The 15,575-nt window shown below is 46.4% G+C and overlaps 1 protein-coding gene across 5 annotated transcripts in view; it reads right to left on the bottom strand.

Moving 5' to 3' along the window:
• Nucleotides 1–5,755, bottom strand: part of LOC307230314 (semaphorin-3F-like) — a 49,460-nt gene extending 43,705 nt beyond the window's left edge. For all 5 annotated transcript variants that reach the window (XR_013844160.1, XM_080000611.1, XM_080000610.1 and 2 more), the window contains exons 1-2: nucleotides 5,586–5,755; nucleotides 3,798–3,972 (exon numbers count right to left, since the gene is read on the bottom strand). Coding sequence is in view for 4 of the 5 variants with exons in the window: in XM_080000611.1 (XP_079856737.1) it covers nucleotides 3,798–3,909 (112 nt within the window). In the remaining variant the exon portion in view is untranslated. The remainder of the gene's footprint in view (nucleotides 1–3,797; nucleotides 3,973–5,585) is intronic.
• Between the last annotated feature and the right edge of the window lie 9,820 nt (nucleotides 5,756–15,575).

The raw sequence follows: 15,575 nt of genomic DNA, 5'->3' as shown, positions 1-15,575 counted from the left end.
CATAAATAGTTTAAATAAGCCAAAAAACTGTCAAAGTGAACTAATCCAATTACAGTCAAGAGATTTCTGTCTATCTTTCTTCCCAAGGCCAACCCTGCAGCCAGGTGTCCAAGTCACCCTGAACTAAAGGCAGAAGAAAAACAAAGTTAAACACTTTCAAATGTGCCTGGAGATCAGCATAACAAGCTTTTACTTGTTAATATGCTGCCGTTCTCCACTGTGTGGGGGCAGTGGGACCCGGGTGTGACCGACTCCTGTTTGGAGGGTCACAACCTTTCAGAGACCCACGCCCTGAAATAGCATGTGATTATAGACCTTGTTTGAGGGTAAATATAGGAGTTCCTATCTGATCACAGTCAGCCCCCTTTCAGCCTGTGAGTAAAACAGGATAACTAATAGATCACACACAGCGGTGGACTTTTATTTTGTAGTCACATGATAATTGAATCACAGCGCACCAAGGTTTATTTTATACTTTCTGCTGAACATAAGAAATAAGAACTCTATCAAAACAGAGCACTAACATATTGTCTGGGGGTTTTTTTTCCATTATTGTTTTATTCAAACCAAGTAATTTTCTTCGCAAACTGATCTACTACTCTGCCAGGTAAAACTTTAGAATAATATCTGTTTACATGAATTAACAAACTATAAAGAACAATTAGTTAACAATGATGTATTACTATTACTATTTATTTATTTATTTATTTATTTATTTATTTATTTATTTATTTATTTATTTATATTATTTTACATATTAGAGACATCAGAGCATTTTATGAAATCTGCCTCAACCAATCATTTAAAATAATCAAAAGTTTTTCCAAAGACAGTTATCGATAGAAGAAATGTACACAGAGCCAGTCAAGATTTTCATGCTGTTAATGTTAAACTTTGTGAAACGGTGCCACTACCAATGATTTACCTCATATATACAATATGCATAATGTGATTTGAAAAAAAATCATTGTCGTTATCTAATTCACCATTAACTAACAGTTTGCTCAGAGTCAAGAGCAGACATTATTTTAACACGACACTATAACACACAAATTGTTAAAATGGTATCGCAATGTAACGTGTGTGGCTTTTGGGTGCACCGCTTCATCAGAAAATCCAATCTTTAAGTGTGTGAAATGAACAAAGGCCTGGGGTGTGGTTACACACGGAGCCATGTTCTTTTTCAGCTCTCTATGGTTGGCTCAGGATGATCTATGCTCATGTGTTTTGAAGGGACATTCCTTTTCTCTTGGCCGCTGTTTGCACCTTGCGCTGTTATCGCCGTTGATAGTTCAACCTTGTGCTAACACACTCCACAGCTGCTTACGAACCTTGACAGGAGGATAAACTCATAGCTCTCATCTTACCAGGTCATCCAAAACGGCGCGGCCGGCGTAATTAGACAATTGGAATCCCGATGCACTCCGTGAGTATTATATGTACATGTTTGGATTACGCTTGAAAAAACAACAAAAAAAATGAAAATGAAAAACAACGTTTGGAAAGGTCCCGGCGCTTTGAACATACAACAAGAAAGGCAGACGATCTGAAATGTACAACAAACGTAAAGCAATGCCTTCAGACCCAGCGCCGAAGCTTTACAGAGCTGGCTGCTCCTACTCCTCTGGTGTTACACAATGACTAACGTGGGATTCTGTCATTGGGTCAGACTTGTAGTGTTGTAAACCTCTGGGCTTTCACTAATGCAGAGCGGGGCTTTTCTTAGCTCAGGAAAAAAACGACTTGAGATAAAGAGTATAAAGCCCCTCCATCAAAAAATAGACACATGTTGGGATGTGGAAATGTGGGATTTTCAACGGCAAAGTAAACTAATCTGATTCCTCAAATATGTCATTTCCACATAAGCCGTTGGCCACACGGATGCAGCGTGAGCGGAAGGCGGAACAGTCGTGGAAGTCCTCGTATGTAGGTCAAACACTGTGATAGCAACTTTAAAGCCCCTTTAAAAAAATCGATTTGCTCTTCAGCTTGAAGGGTGTGTGAGTGCATTTGTATAAGTATGTGTGTGTGTGTGTGTGTGTGTGTGTGTGGGTGCGTGCGTGCGTGCGTGCGTGCGTGCGTGCGTGCGTGCGTGCGTGCGTGCGTGTGTGTGTGTGTGTGTGTGTGTTAGGGACAGTGCTTAGAAAACTATAGTTCTCTACTATAGTTCTCTATCAACTTGAGGAAAAACTATTTGCTTTAAAAATTTAGATAAGAAGACCTGCAACACTTGTATTTTCCCTGGGAGCACAAAACTTTCAAGTAAGCACTCACAGTACAAAACCTTCCTGCACACACATAAGCCTCTTGAAATGCAAAGCCAATTAATCGTTTTTTATGCCGCCTCATGAAAAATCAATAAAACACATTTGAGAGCAATTCCCTGCAGCGGAATGCAAAACTAACACCATTAGGGACACATAGCTTATGTTAATTCTATTCAGCAACTAAGTGAAGTGCCTCCGCAAGGCGTGGAACAAGCCCCAAAGCCCATTAAAAGTAAAAATGGTCTCCATTAAAAGCAATAGAAAAAAAATTACCAATTTGTACAAGTAAATGTAGAACCAGTAGCCTGTGAAATCCGACTCAATTAGAGAGAGAAAGAGTGAGAAAAGGACTAATGCCATGAGAGAGGGAGAGCAAGACAGAGAGAGAGAGAGAGAGAGAGAGAGAGAGCGAGAGAGAGAGAGAACAGACGTGAGCAAATGGAAAAAAATCAGTAAAAGGTGGTGAAAGTAATGCAGAAAGTAATACAAAATAAAATAAATATTTTCATCAGCTGAAAGGACCAAAAATGTTCCGTAATTCCAGCTTTTCCCTTCCTCATCGCGGCAATAAATCTCCCTTTGATGATTAAAATATCCAGATCCTCCTGTATGCCGATGACTTTAAACATCATCATATCAATGTTATGATTCGCGCGGACGCTTCGGGAGAATTTCAGTTCATCGTTGATAATTATTCATTTCTGCCAAACCCAAGGCGTCAAGTCAAAAACGCCTGACGCGGTGTGACCTCGTCCCAATCCTCACGTGAGAGGATTGGGATTTAAACTCGTCAAGGGCTTAGTGGGATTCTCCGGCGTTGGCACAGAACCTCCCGGTTCACTCTACATGTGCGGTACATGGTGTCTGACGCCACGCTGGGCTGGTGCACAGCCCCAGAGATGGAAAAACCTTTCCAACGTTTCCATTCGTGCCAAGCCAGCGCGGTGTTAAACATGGTGCTGGATTGGTACACAGCTTATATTAAAAAGCACTTACATTAAAAGCGCCGTTCAACGCGCACGCACACACACACACCCACACGCACACACACACACACAAATTCCCCGCGTGGCACTAAGCAGAATTCCCAACATGTGTGTGTGTCCTGAATGTGCTCCCAGCCGAGTGCTAAATCTGACTCGATTTCGGAAGGGAGGCGAGGTCAGACAAAGCCCCATTTAGGAAAACGAATGGCAGCGCGGTACCTCAAAAAGAAGACGCGTTGTCCGGCTTTACACACTGCGGACGATCACCGCCACAGCTCATCATCATCATCATCATCATCATCATCATCATCATCATCATCATCATCATCATCATCCATACTCAGTTCTCTCTCCAGCGGGTTCAATTGACTGACACCCTTAGCAGAACCCTGCAAGCATTAAAAATAAACTTTAAAAACCATTGCGGACAAACCAAACCCGTCAAAACCACTCTCCCCTGGGATCTCTAAAGAGCCGGGCAGAAATGGCCGCGCGCCAATCGGAACGTGGCTTCGCGAGCCGACGGCCTGAGGGAGCCTCTTACCTTTGAAGGACAGGAAGACCCTGGGAGCGGAGAGCGGCTCATTAGAGCTGGGGAGCGTCCCCGCGGACGGGGCCACCAGGGCTAGGAGCCAGCACAGGCCGGCCCACTGCATTGTGCTTCTATTCCCTTAATGCAGCAAGGAGTTCAGCGTCCAGGGGTCCAGGGGGCCAGGGGTCTGAGGGGGCAAAACGGGATGACCGTCACCATCGTGGATGGATTTTACCATCACAAATGGCTGATCTTACAGGCATAATAATTCTAGCTCGATAAAAAAAGTTGTGTTTTGGTTGCAGCAGACACATAGACGGCCTAACAGGACAGAAGGCTGCTCAGTTGAATAGTCAAGTTCAATCTTTCTGATCCCAGGGGGGGGACATTTTTGTTTGCAGTAATGATATATAAAAATACACATGCAACATTAATCACATAGCAGTTGATGAAACAGCCAGGAGAAGACATACAGTATATAATAATAATAGTCATATCATAATCCAATATATCTTAAGCTGACAATTCTAAAAATGTATATTGTTGACAGTTCAAAAGCACTTTTGTGATGAATGTTAGATAGTGGGCATCACGGATACCAACGTTTGATGGTGACGAGCGGAAAAGCATGTGTAATAAGTGCAATACGCCACAGTTTTATTAAGTTGAGCTCAGCTTTAAAGCAAGTTGTGACTAATCTGCAGATCAGTCTGCGAAGGAAATCCAGAGGTTTCACTCCTGTCGCTGCCTTTCCAGCCTCTGTCTCAGGATTCTGGAGATCTCGCTGATTTCTTATTGCTTCATGCTGCAGGACAATACCACGAATAGAAGCCAAAAGCCTGCAGCCTGACTGGGGCTCTCTGCACACACGCCGATAGAAAGAAGTGGCGCCAGCAGCAGAATATGATTAAAAAATTGAATAAGTAAACATTTCAAACCCAACATCCTGGATGTTTTATCAGTCGTATCTGGGAGTCATTTCTATGCATAGTGTGTGTGGTTAACCTATTGTTCACCAGGGGCGCTCCTAACTGCTCAAAGCGACGTTATAAATGAATGGCTTCTTATAAAAGCTGTCCAATATTATTATACAAGAAAATATGAAATTATACTAATTGCAAGCTTCAGATCACATTTTGTCCCAAAATAAGTAACATTCAGAATGCGTCCAGAGTACTATAATGGGATATGATCATGGACATTACTGCCGTATAATATACGGTATAACTGTAATACTATAATGGAACATTACGGGAACAAAACCAAAATACAAAAACAAACTTTTTGCAACCAAAGCATAGACGGTCACTATTCACTCACGCGCCTGATCGCGCGCTGTGGTCCACGCACACACACACACACACACACACACACACACACACACACACACACACACACACACACACACACACACACACCTACGCACGCACGCAACTAAAAGCGCACGCACGAAAGCACGCGCAGGAGCACATTGAAACGCTTTGTATTTAGTTTCACACGAAAAATCACGGACTTGCATTGGGAGGAGCGCGCGGGCACACAATGCACATTGCGGACAACAGGCGTGTGCACGTCACTCAGGGGGAGTTGTGCACAATATTTAAAATGCGCACGTCATTGTTAAACCTATTGTTTTCTGGTAATTCAACGCATCTTCAGTAGAACCTTTAAATCGGCTGCACATGCAACACCCCCGCCCGTGAAGCACAATATGGATTCTACGTGTTGCCTCCATACAACTAGTTTGACTGACGATTATAAAATTATAAACTGTAATCATCTCACAGAAATGTACTTTACCTGTTTATTGCCTGCGGAGTATCACGTTGCTCCCGGCAGCATTTAGACTTCCATCCTGCAGATCCTCCAGCAGTGTGTCCGCAGATCCCTTATTATCCAGAACCTCACAAAAGCTGGAGCTTGGATCCGAATAAAGTTTTCAAGGCAACTTGACTTGAGCTGCTGTTTAATTTCCGTGTTATCCGACGGACTGGGACAAGCGGTTGGCGGTGGAGGTTCTGCGGCGCTCCACAGTGTGGTGCGGCAGGAGGAGGCTGCAGGTGATAGAGTGTCCCTGCTCCTGCTCCACCCACGGGGAGGAACCACCCCAGCATCCCCCAAAACCACATCCACACCCACTCATGCTGCTGCTGGCGCAGGTGGTTCAGCAGCAACTGAAAGAGAAGTTGCTGTTCCACATCTGTACATACAGTTATACATTATATATACATACACATGTTTGCACCCAAGTAATGCAATAACTTTCAATCATCGTTTATATTTATTCCGTTTCCGATCAAATATTGTCCTTTGCCGCAGAGTTATGTCTTGTGCAAACTTAATTCTGCAGTAAGCATTTAAATGGCATATCTCTGAAGCACGCTATTCAATCACTAACGCGTATATGGACGCCCGGGCGCGCACACGCACGCACGCACGCACGCACTCACACTCACACACGTACGCACGCGCGCGCGCGCACACACACACGATATGCTTTATAAGCTGAGCTTGTGGGCTTAACAGAGCTAAATGTGTTTGTGTGTTCATGTGTGTAATATCCCCACGCAGTCCTCTGCAATATTTAAAATCACATATACCAAAAACACCCAATAATGCTCAGGTAACTATATATAATACAACACTAGGCTACAGACTGAATGTCCAGTGAGACATTATAACAAGAAATGTCTCTATTTGTCGCCGCTGACTGTTGTGTAACTCTCCAATACTCCATTTGATACACTCATGGGGGGCCCAAAACGTTCCTTGTTAAGAAGAACAAAATGCCAAGATTTGGTCAGATTTCCCCCGGGGACCGTGACAAATGGTTTTCAACTTTGAAATATAAATCAGAAGTGGGACGACTGAGAACGTTTTGTTCTTTGCCTTTTCAGTCAGTGTAGCTGACAACCCATTCATATCATCACACAAAAAGAGCAAAAATAACAACGAAAATAGCAGGAATAATAGCAGCAACATGGTATTTCACTGGTATTTGTAACACAACATTCTGAAGTGAGAACTGATATTTATGCTGAATGGAAGCGTTGTTGCACTGGCCTCTGCGACACCATGACTCCATGCTCCAACACTTTCAGCAGAAGCAGGGAAACGGTCGGGCACTGCGGCCATTTAAAGCTTGAATTCCCCTTGATGAAAGTCAAGAGCCGCAACAATTGTCCCAAACTTCTGAGCACGCAACGCATTGCGCGTTTCCAATTTTGCCGACTGGGACGATCTTGAAAAAATCACCGTCATCGTCATCGACAAGATATCACCGACAACCGCGATTCAGCCACTCGGCTTTGAGGAAAAATATGAATTGTGTAACGTCGTAAAACGATCTCATTTGTCGCCGTTTTAAAAATACCGCTGTTATCCCTGTTTAACTGAGACTCAATCCCTCTGTCTGCGTTCTTCTCCCCTCAGCGTCTCCCTTTCTCTTCTTTTCTTCCCCCCTCTCTTTGTCCCGTGGCCAACAGCCGCTTGTTATTCTTTCCTTTTAATCAACAATATTATTTCCATCTTCGGGGCGCTGACGGCCTCGCCATCTGTCACTCGCGTGAGACAAGGGGAAAGTAATTACTGGATCCTGGCTTTAAGCAGCGCTCGCCTCGGCCCTTTTCTCTCACGGCTTCCAGCGTGGCTTTGGAGTCCTTCTCTGCAGCGGCTATTTCAACGGGGGGCTGACGTTTCAACGATAACGCCGCCGCCCGAGGACCACCCGTCAAGGCCCCGGAGGCGGCACTTCATCAGCGCTGCCGATCGTCGGGGGACGGATCTCACGAAAGCTGACGCAACCGGAATGGCAGTTTTTGGATCTCAGGGGGAAAACCGCTCGCATGGAGCGTTTCTTCTCTCATCCTTTGATTCAACTTTGGTTGGACGTTCACACGGTCAGAAAAACAAACGCCGGTTATTTATTTTAGGTGGTGCCGTTCCTCGACGACTTGATAGTAACGCTGAATTCACTCCCTGAAGTCTTCTTGAAACCGTGAGGGAAGTCTTCTTAAGCCGAGAGATGCATATTTGCTCCTGAAAAAAAAAAAAAAAAGGAAAAGAAAATTCCACAAATGCTCTGACTAGACTGACTCGCATGGAAATGACATGGGAATTGAAAATAAGTGATTTTCATGAGAAGGTGCACCGTGGGGGGAATTATGTCACCCCCGGTAGCACGGGGGCCAGGGGGTTATTCAGCCATATGAGTTTGATTAGATTTGATGAATTCTCCTCCGACCTTTTACCATCGATGCCAATGACTCTACCAGGCACGGAAAATAATTTTTAACAGGCTGCGACAACCTTAACCTCTGTCTGTTGGCTGCGCCTCATGATGGGGAGGTAATTAACAGCTGTTCATTACTGATGAGGTGCAGAAACAAGTGCACTCAAACACTGCTGCGCACATCTGCAGAGTGTGTGTGTGTGTGTGTGTGTGTGTGTGTGTGTTCCTGTCTGTATGTACATGTGTGTATGTATGTCTGTGCACTTGGATATGCCCATCTCATTATCATGTTTTGTATGCCTATGTGCAGACAGACAGACACACAGACATACAGACACACACACACACACACACACACACACACACACACACACACACACACACACACACACACACACACACACACACACACACACACACACACACACATACCTGTAGACAGCGAGTCATACACAGAGAATGGCCCTTAGCACTGTGTCACAGCATTTGAGTAGAATTTAATGAGGAAACACAGACTCATACCTCAACCTCACCTGCCGAACTGTTGCCTTTTGGTGTGATAAGATATTAAAAATTCACACTCTTTCCGTCGCGCTTTGACTCGTGCGGCGGCACGCTCATTAGCATTTAAATGGGAAAAAGATAATGCTGCACTTCGCAGAGTCATACCTCCATCACAAAGCTGGCAGACAGTGGAGAAAAAACTTGACTGTAGCCCTGAAAACTCGGACTGTTTTTTTTTTTTTAGAAAACTCTAGACAGTCAACAAGATAAGATAAGACCTGATTGATCGCCGGGGGGAGGGGGGTGTTTTCTTTTTCTTTTTTTGAAAGACCATTAATTTTAAAACTGAAAAGTTGTATAATTGAGTTACTTATCTCACATTGAGGACCTTGAACACGCCCTGCAAAACACAAACTACAAGGACATGGAAATACATTTTTAGGCGGCATGGCGTCTCATCCCTGGTTTGTCACTGCGGAAGACAAAATGTTTGCCGCTTGATCATCCCCGACACTTTGGTCTCGACCGCCTTTAAATGCTGTCGCATTGGAACAACCTTAATGTGAGAGGAAAATCTAAGAGACACAGGGGAAGATGCGTTTGTTTCGTTGGTTCCCTCTCAGATTAACATTCAACAGAGAATTCACAGGTTCTGTCTCTCGACGACTCTCTGTCGAGCTGCGACGGCGCAGATATCGACGGCGGCGCGCCGCATTTTGATCTCGCTGTGGGGCCGGCCCCAGCGCTCGCCTTTCTGACTTGAAGCCGACGACGACTCGGCGGGAGCTTTTGGCGGATTTAAAGGGGGCAGCTGTTTCTTTTAGAAATGACACTGCCCTGTCTCTGTGAATCTGGCTCATGTTTCCGCGGCCTGGGAACTATGGCGAGCGGGGGCAGCTGTGCGGCGGCGACGGTTCGGTACGAATTAGGAGCTGTTTCCTGACGCGCTCCAAAGGGCCCCGACGCCGTTTTGTCGCCTCGCCCTGCGGATTCGCCCGCACGCACATCGCGGGCGTCCGCAGGAGCAAACATTTTACTTTGGATAAACTTCTCTTCTGTTGTGATTTTTTTTTTGCGGAGGCCCTCTCCCACTACCTGCGGTTAGGTGGTTGTGTAACCGTTTTCCCAGGCGCTCCTCAATTCTGCGTCTGTCACTGTGTCTCTTAAACCTCCCCCTCCCCAACCACAGCTTTTTGGGCGCTTGCGGGGGGGTTCACTTAAAACTGCCCGGAGAGATGACTTTGTATTCATTTTACACAAAACACTCAGGCAGGAAGTGGTGAAGTGCCGTCTGAGTTGATCTAATGTGTTCCCCGGGCTGGTGGGAAATAACGACCGACTTCTTACCGAGGAACTTTCTTTGTTATTTAAACACAGCGGAATCCCCCTTCAGTCTATTGGTTTCCGCCTTCGTGGCTGCAGTTATTTTTATTTTTTTGTCGTAGTATTTCACTAAAATGGTCCCGGTGCCCGTTTTTAAAAACGTCCTTCTGATAAATAACCCTCCCTGGACGTCGCGCTTGAAGTGCTCATCCTTGACCCCGTCCCCCCGTCCTCCTTCCTTTCTCCCCTCAACCTGTCGCCTGTCGTCGCCCGAGGTCGATGAGGCCGCCAGACAGGTGGCGGGCGCTGTGCAGGAGGGATGCGACAAATTGCGTCTGTGACAGAAACAGAAAAGAGGACGAGAGCGCCTGCGTTGGGGGGAAAGACATCGGGATCGGGGAAGTCCGAAAGGCCCGTTGCCATCTGAATCAAATTCCAACTGATGTGCGATTTTAATCATCTCTGTGTAATAAACCGTTCATCCTTCCTGACGTCTTTCACTCAAAAATGTGTCCCAAACAATGCTTATTTCATTTGAGCTGGAACACATTGTTATTGATGTAAACTCTGGAAAGACTGGGTAAGAAAAAAAAGAAGATACCACTAATAAATTACCTCATTCTCCGAACCTGGAATGTCCTCTTCTAGCTCTGTGCCCGTTGTTTGGGGTACGTGTGATGGGGTGATATTGTCATTTCTCTGCGTCTAGTTAAATAAAAGTAAACACGCGCAACGTGGCCCAGCGCAGCGACATGAAAGTGCTCTGGGCTCGGCAGACGGACAAATCTGCCGGGACATCTGTTCCTGGAATTCCCAACGCCAGTTGTGTTGTAAAAAAAACAAAAAAAAAAACCCTGTTATCTCCAGCAGGTTTATCTGGAGACAGCATGGCGCACGAGGAGCGTGCCCTTCACTGTGTCTCTCCGCGTGGCTTAGTTTTCAATTTAATTAACTGCGGCAATGTTGTCGAGATGATGTCACCGGCAGCAGTCGGCCCCGGCAGAACCGGCGGTTTGGGCGCGGAGTGAATCTCTCTCTGCTCGTTGCGCAGACATGTCACTCACAAGACGGTTGCAGACACACAAATTAAACTAAATTGCGTGTGTGTGTGTGTGCGTGTGTGTGTGTGTGTGTGTGTGTGTGTGTGTGTGTCAGCGAGGGAGACGAGCTGCAGCGAGGAAATACAATCAAGCGAAATGTCTTTTAATACTTTTAACCGCGCGGCTTTCATCGGTGTCAACAGGTTTGGACGGCGATGGAAACGGCGCGGCTGAAACGTCCGTGACGTGTGCCAATGTGGGAGATGACGTGCGTGTGCGAATAGAGGGCATCTTTGGCGTGTGTTTGACTCTTAAAGCAATTAAAATGTCAGTGCCCGTCGGTAGAGTCATTGATGCGTATCATGGTGTGTGTAGGGTTTTCCAGATCATCAGCGGTGTGTGCGAGGCAGAAAACATTATGTGCTCAACATGTTGAAAAGCGGACTTCCCGCACAGGGCAAGGTGTTGAGACGAAGAATGCACCGTCATTCTTCCAGCACCTGTTGACCTATATAAGGAGTGTGTTATTTGATTCACTGTGTAATGAGCTCCTAAAACCACAGAGCATCTATAAACAAATAGTCAATAAATGGCAATTAGATAGTATGTTTTATTTATTAATAGGTAGTAGCTTGAGTCTAACTAGATTAGCCAGAGGACGTCATCCCAAGTAAACGCAGGTCGCACTTCTCTGTGCGAAACTGTTGGACGGATCATTTAGCCCATTATTGTATTGTGCCTGTGTGTGCCTGTGTGTGTGTGTGTGTGTGTGTGTGTGTGTGTGTGTGTGTGTGTGTGTGTGTGTGTGGCTGCTCTGCGCCCGTGGCTGGTCACTGTGGATTGGGTGCCTCCGGGTACAGGGGGTTGGGGGCAGCACACTCAGGCACGGTTGGGTGAAAGGTGGGGTCCACGTCGCCGCTGCCCACCCTACTGCACCCCTGCGCTGATCTGGTTGTGCTTCGCCTATCTCTCCTAGTGCCAGAACTCAAACTCAGTACATACACCACACAATAGGTCGAGGGTTTGCAGGATGAGTGGGGTGTGATCTATGGGGGTGGGAATGTAACGGGTTTCTGCGATCTTGCCCATCACGCTCCTGCCCCGACGTCTGTCCTGCAATTTTAATACCACTCATATTAGCTAAGAACACATACACTCACACATAAATCTTACTCCGAACAACACTCAACCAGACCAGGGTCTGCGGGGCAGGAGGGTGCGAGTGATTTGGGTTCAACATGCTTGGAGGACTCGCACCCCCACGCCCCGCAATATTAACTGCAATTGCCAACAGCACACATTGAGCACTGGGGTTTTCCGGGATGGTGGCTTGATAGTGCGTTGGTGTGGGGATGTGGTTGGCCAGGGGACGACCGGGTGGGCCCCATGCCGGCTAGGTTCGGGTCCTAGTGGCCTGCGCCCGGTGCCGGGGGGTCTCTGGCGTGCTGTGCCTTCCGGAGCCCCTTGGAGGCTGCTTGCTGTCGAGGGTGTGGGTTGGGGTGCGGGGGGCGGCAGTCGGTCTTTGCTCCCTCTGTGTGTGGCTTCTCTGCGGCGGGTGCTCCGGGTGCCGGGGGCGGTGGAGGGCCCACATATCTGGCTGTCTGCAGGCGCTCAGGGCTTGGGGCTGGTTGGGTAATCTGACCAGTTGTGGTAGGACGGGCCTCGCCTTTTACACGCCTTGCAGGCAGTTTGGGCAGGGTGTCGGGCTGCCGGTGCAGGACATGGCTCCGTGACTGTGGTCCATGCCTGGGTTCTGCGCCTGCGCCTGCGTCTTATGACTGCACGTGGGGGTGGGCTGTATGTGTGCGCCTCAGGGGTCCAGGGTCTCCTCGCACTCTCTGGAACTTGTTTATGCTCCTCGGGGCCGGGCGTGGGTGTTGCTCCCCAGGCCTCTGTCTTTTCTGGGGGCCGGGGGGTCTGATGTGGCTGCAGGGCATGGTGCTCGGAGCTTTCCTGCAGTTGCACGGCTGGGGGACTCAGGGGTGGCTTTGGGGTGTTTTCTGCTGCTTGGAGGCGCTATAATATAATTCCGACCTCATACACGAGAACTAATTGGGACAAGTCCCCTGCACTCGCTGGCGGACATGCACACACAACAGGAGGACTGATCACAAGCACACACACACCACCAGCACCTGCTTTGAACACACCCGCAATTACCTTCCTGGTTACATCCCTCTCCTTTCCTCCCTCATTTACTGCAATAACTATGACAAGAAGAGGCCACGTGCTGAATTGCTTGATTTTATTATCCAGTTTTCCTGGACTTAATTAACTTTGTTTTGTCAATACATGTTGTCGTATGATTGTTTACATTTCTCCATGTACATCTTGTTGTTTAGTTCTGTGTTTATTTGTCTCACATGGTGATTCTCCCCCTGTTGGAGTAGTGATTAGTTGTTTATAGACCAAAACATGGTAAAATAGTTCTCCAAAGAGGGGGATTGGTGGTGGTTGTGTGTAACAAAAACTGTAATCTTGTCATCCTACAGGTCAAAGTTATTGCAGCAGTTCTTGATGTTTAAATAATGAATAAAGAGTTGCATTGCAGGTTGAGAAGTTGAACTTCTCTTGCAAAATAAATCTGTCATAAATGCAATGGCATACAAAAAAAAAATTCCCAGAGAAGAGCATTGGACATCACATGAAATAGAATTAGACATTTCTTAAAAGTAAATGAAATATCAAACAAAAGATTAAAAAAAGGAAATAATGCGGAGAAACAAAGAAACAAAACAAAACCCTCCAAATAAAGCTTGCCTCTGTGATTCCACTCGTAAGTCGCAGAGCCTTTTCAGTTATCCACCCGATCAAGAGGTTATCCATCGATTATCTGCTCTGGTTTCTTTCCCTACAGAGTTGTTGATCGACATGTCGATGTTGTGTCCAAAAATGTATTTACGGCATATTTCACACACACAAATACCTGCTTTCTGCAAACACACACACACACGCACACACACACACACACACACACACACACACACACACACACACACACACGCACACACACACACACACACACACACACACAAAGCAGAAACACATGTATGCAGTCAGCGATCTGATTGGAATAGGGGCTGATCAGACGGGCGGCCCAGGGAGAGGTGGCGCCTGTCATGTGGAATGGATCTCATTAAAAGGACGCCCCGGGTCACACTTTGATGGACAGGGAGACGTCAGTCATCTGCCGACTGGATTAGCAGAGTCTAGAAGGCCCCCCCAACACCAATCCCCTTATTTAGCCTCCTCCCAGAGAGCCCAGACTGTATCGACCGGGTCCAGCCGGACCAGCCTCCCGTTGCCCACTGAAAACAAACTGGCTTCTTCAGCAGGGGCAAAATAATGACTGTACTTGAGGACGTTTTTCAAGTATCTGTACCAATGTGAACTTTTTGACTTTTACGCCACTTCATTTCAAAGCAAATACCTGTATGTTTCATTAGAATCATGTTCTTGTTAATGACTATGAATCAGGATCTGCATGAATGCTCTGGATAGGACAAGTACTTTTAGTCTTACTAGTACTTTAAGTAAATTCAAGAGAAAGTTGTATAATTTTACTTCAGTAGAAATGTGGTACTTTGCCTTCTACCGGGGTAATTTGTGTCAGGGTACTTTACTTTTTTTTTATGTTAAAGTAAAATGTTTGAGTAGTTCTTCCACCACTGGTTACTTTCATTATAAGTCAGTCCTCTACGGCTCTGGACCACATTGGCATTTTTATAAGTCTGTACAATTTAACACATTATGCAGAGATGCATTTTCAGCCCATTGTTTTTTCATAAACACAAAGCAGACCAGCACATGCAGCATGGACCCACCTCCCTGCAGTCTCTATTACTATTTGTAGACCTTTTTAAATTTCTCTACAACTGCGTTATTGCCACCACTATCACTTTCCCTGCTGACATGCTGTTGCTGCAGCAACACATGATAATGTGCTGCTAAGTTTCAGCTAATCTTTCCTCAGAGGATATCCTGAACACATTTTCAACACGGCCGAGCTTGTCTGACATTTAACTCCCTTGAAAAACAAAAACGCGTATTGCATATCGCGTATACGCATCGACATGTGTAACTTGACGGCGAGTATTGATATGCAAATCACCTTCCTCGCCTCCTCCGCCTGTCTCTGCTTTTGGCGTTGTTGTATTAAAGGAGGAGGACATCTAATCATGCAGTGCCCTACTGTTTATCTCAACATTCCCGAGAGTTCATGTCTCCAGCAATAGACCGGTGGCATGACGCCCGGGACGGAGGCCATGGATGGCTCACTTTGACAAGCATACTAGTCGGAGGCGCTCGAGCTCCGATTCAAGCAGATCAAGATTCCCAAGGATCTCTCGTTGACGTAGCAAAAAGTCCATTGCAATGACATCTAAATGCGGGGCTGGTAAAAATAACACCTAGTTTAGGCCGAAAGAACGGCCGTTCTGCATATCTAGAGGGTTTAGAGTGGGAGCGTTTCAAAACATCTCCGTTCGTGCAGAGCCCAGGCTGGTCACAGATACTGTATGCACAGCAGCGTCCAAAAGCTAATCCACGCTGGAAGCTTCCAGGCTCACAGATCACGCCACATGGATCCAGTCGCGTAAAGTGCAACGGTAAGGAAGACGGATATTCACCAGTGCCCTTCACAACCGTGTGCCTACAAACAAAAGTATGCTCCTGAAAACTGAGAGTCTGAAA

Source organism: Zeus faber (assembly GCF_960531495.2).
Source record: "Zeus faber genome assembly, chromosome: 5".
In the NCBI taxonomy this organism is placed as follows: Eukaryota; Metazoa; Chordata; class Actinopteri; order Zeiformes; family Zeidae; genus Zeus; species Zeus faber.
Note: the sequence above shows the minus strand (reverse complement) of the source record. Positions and strands in the feature narration are given on the sequence as shown.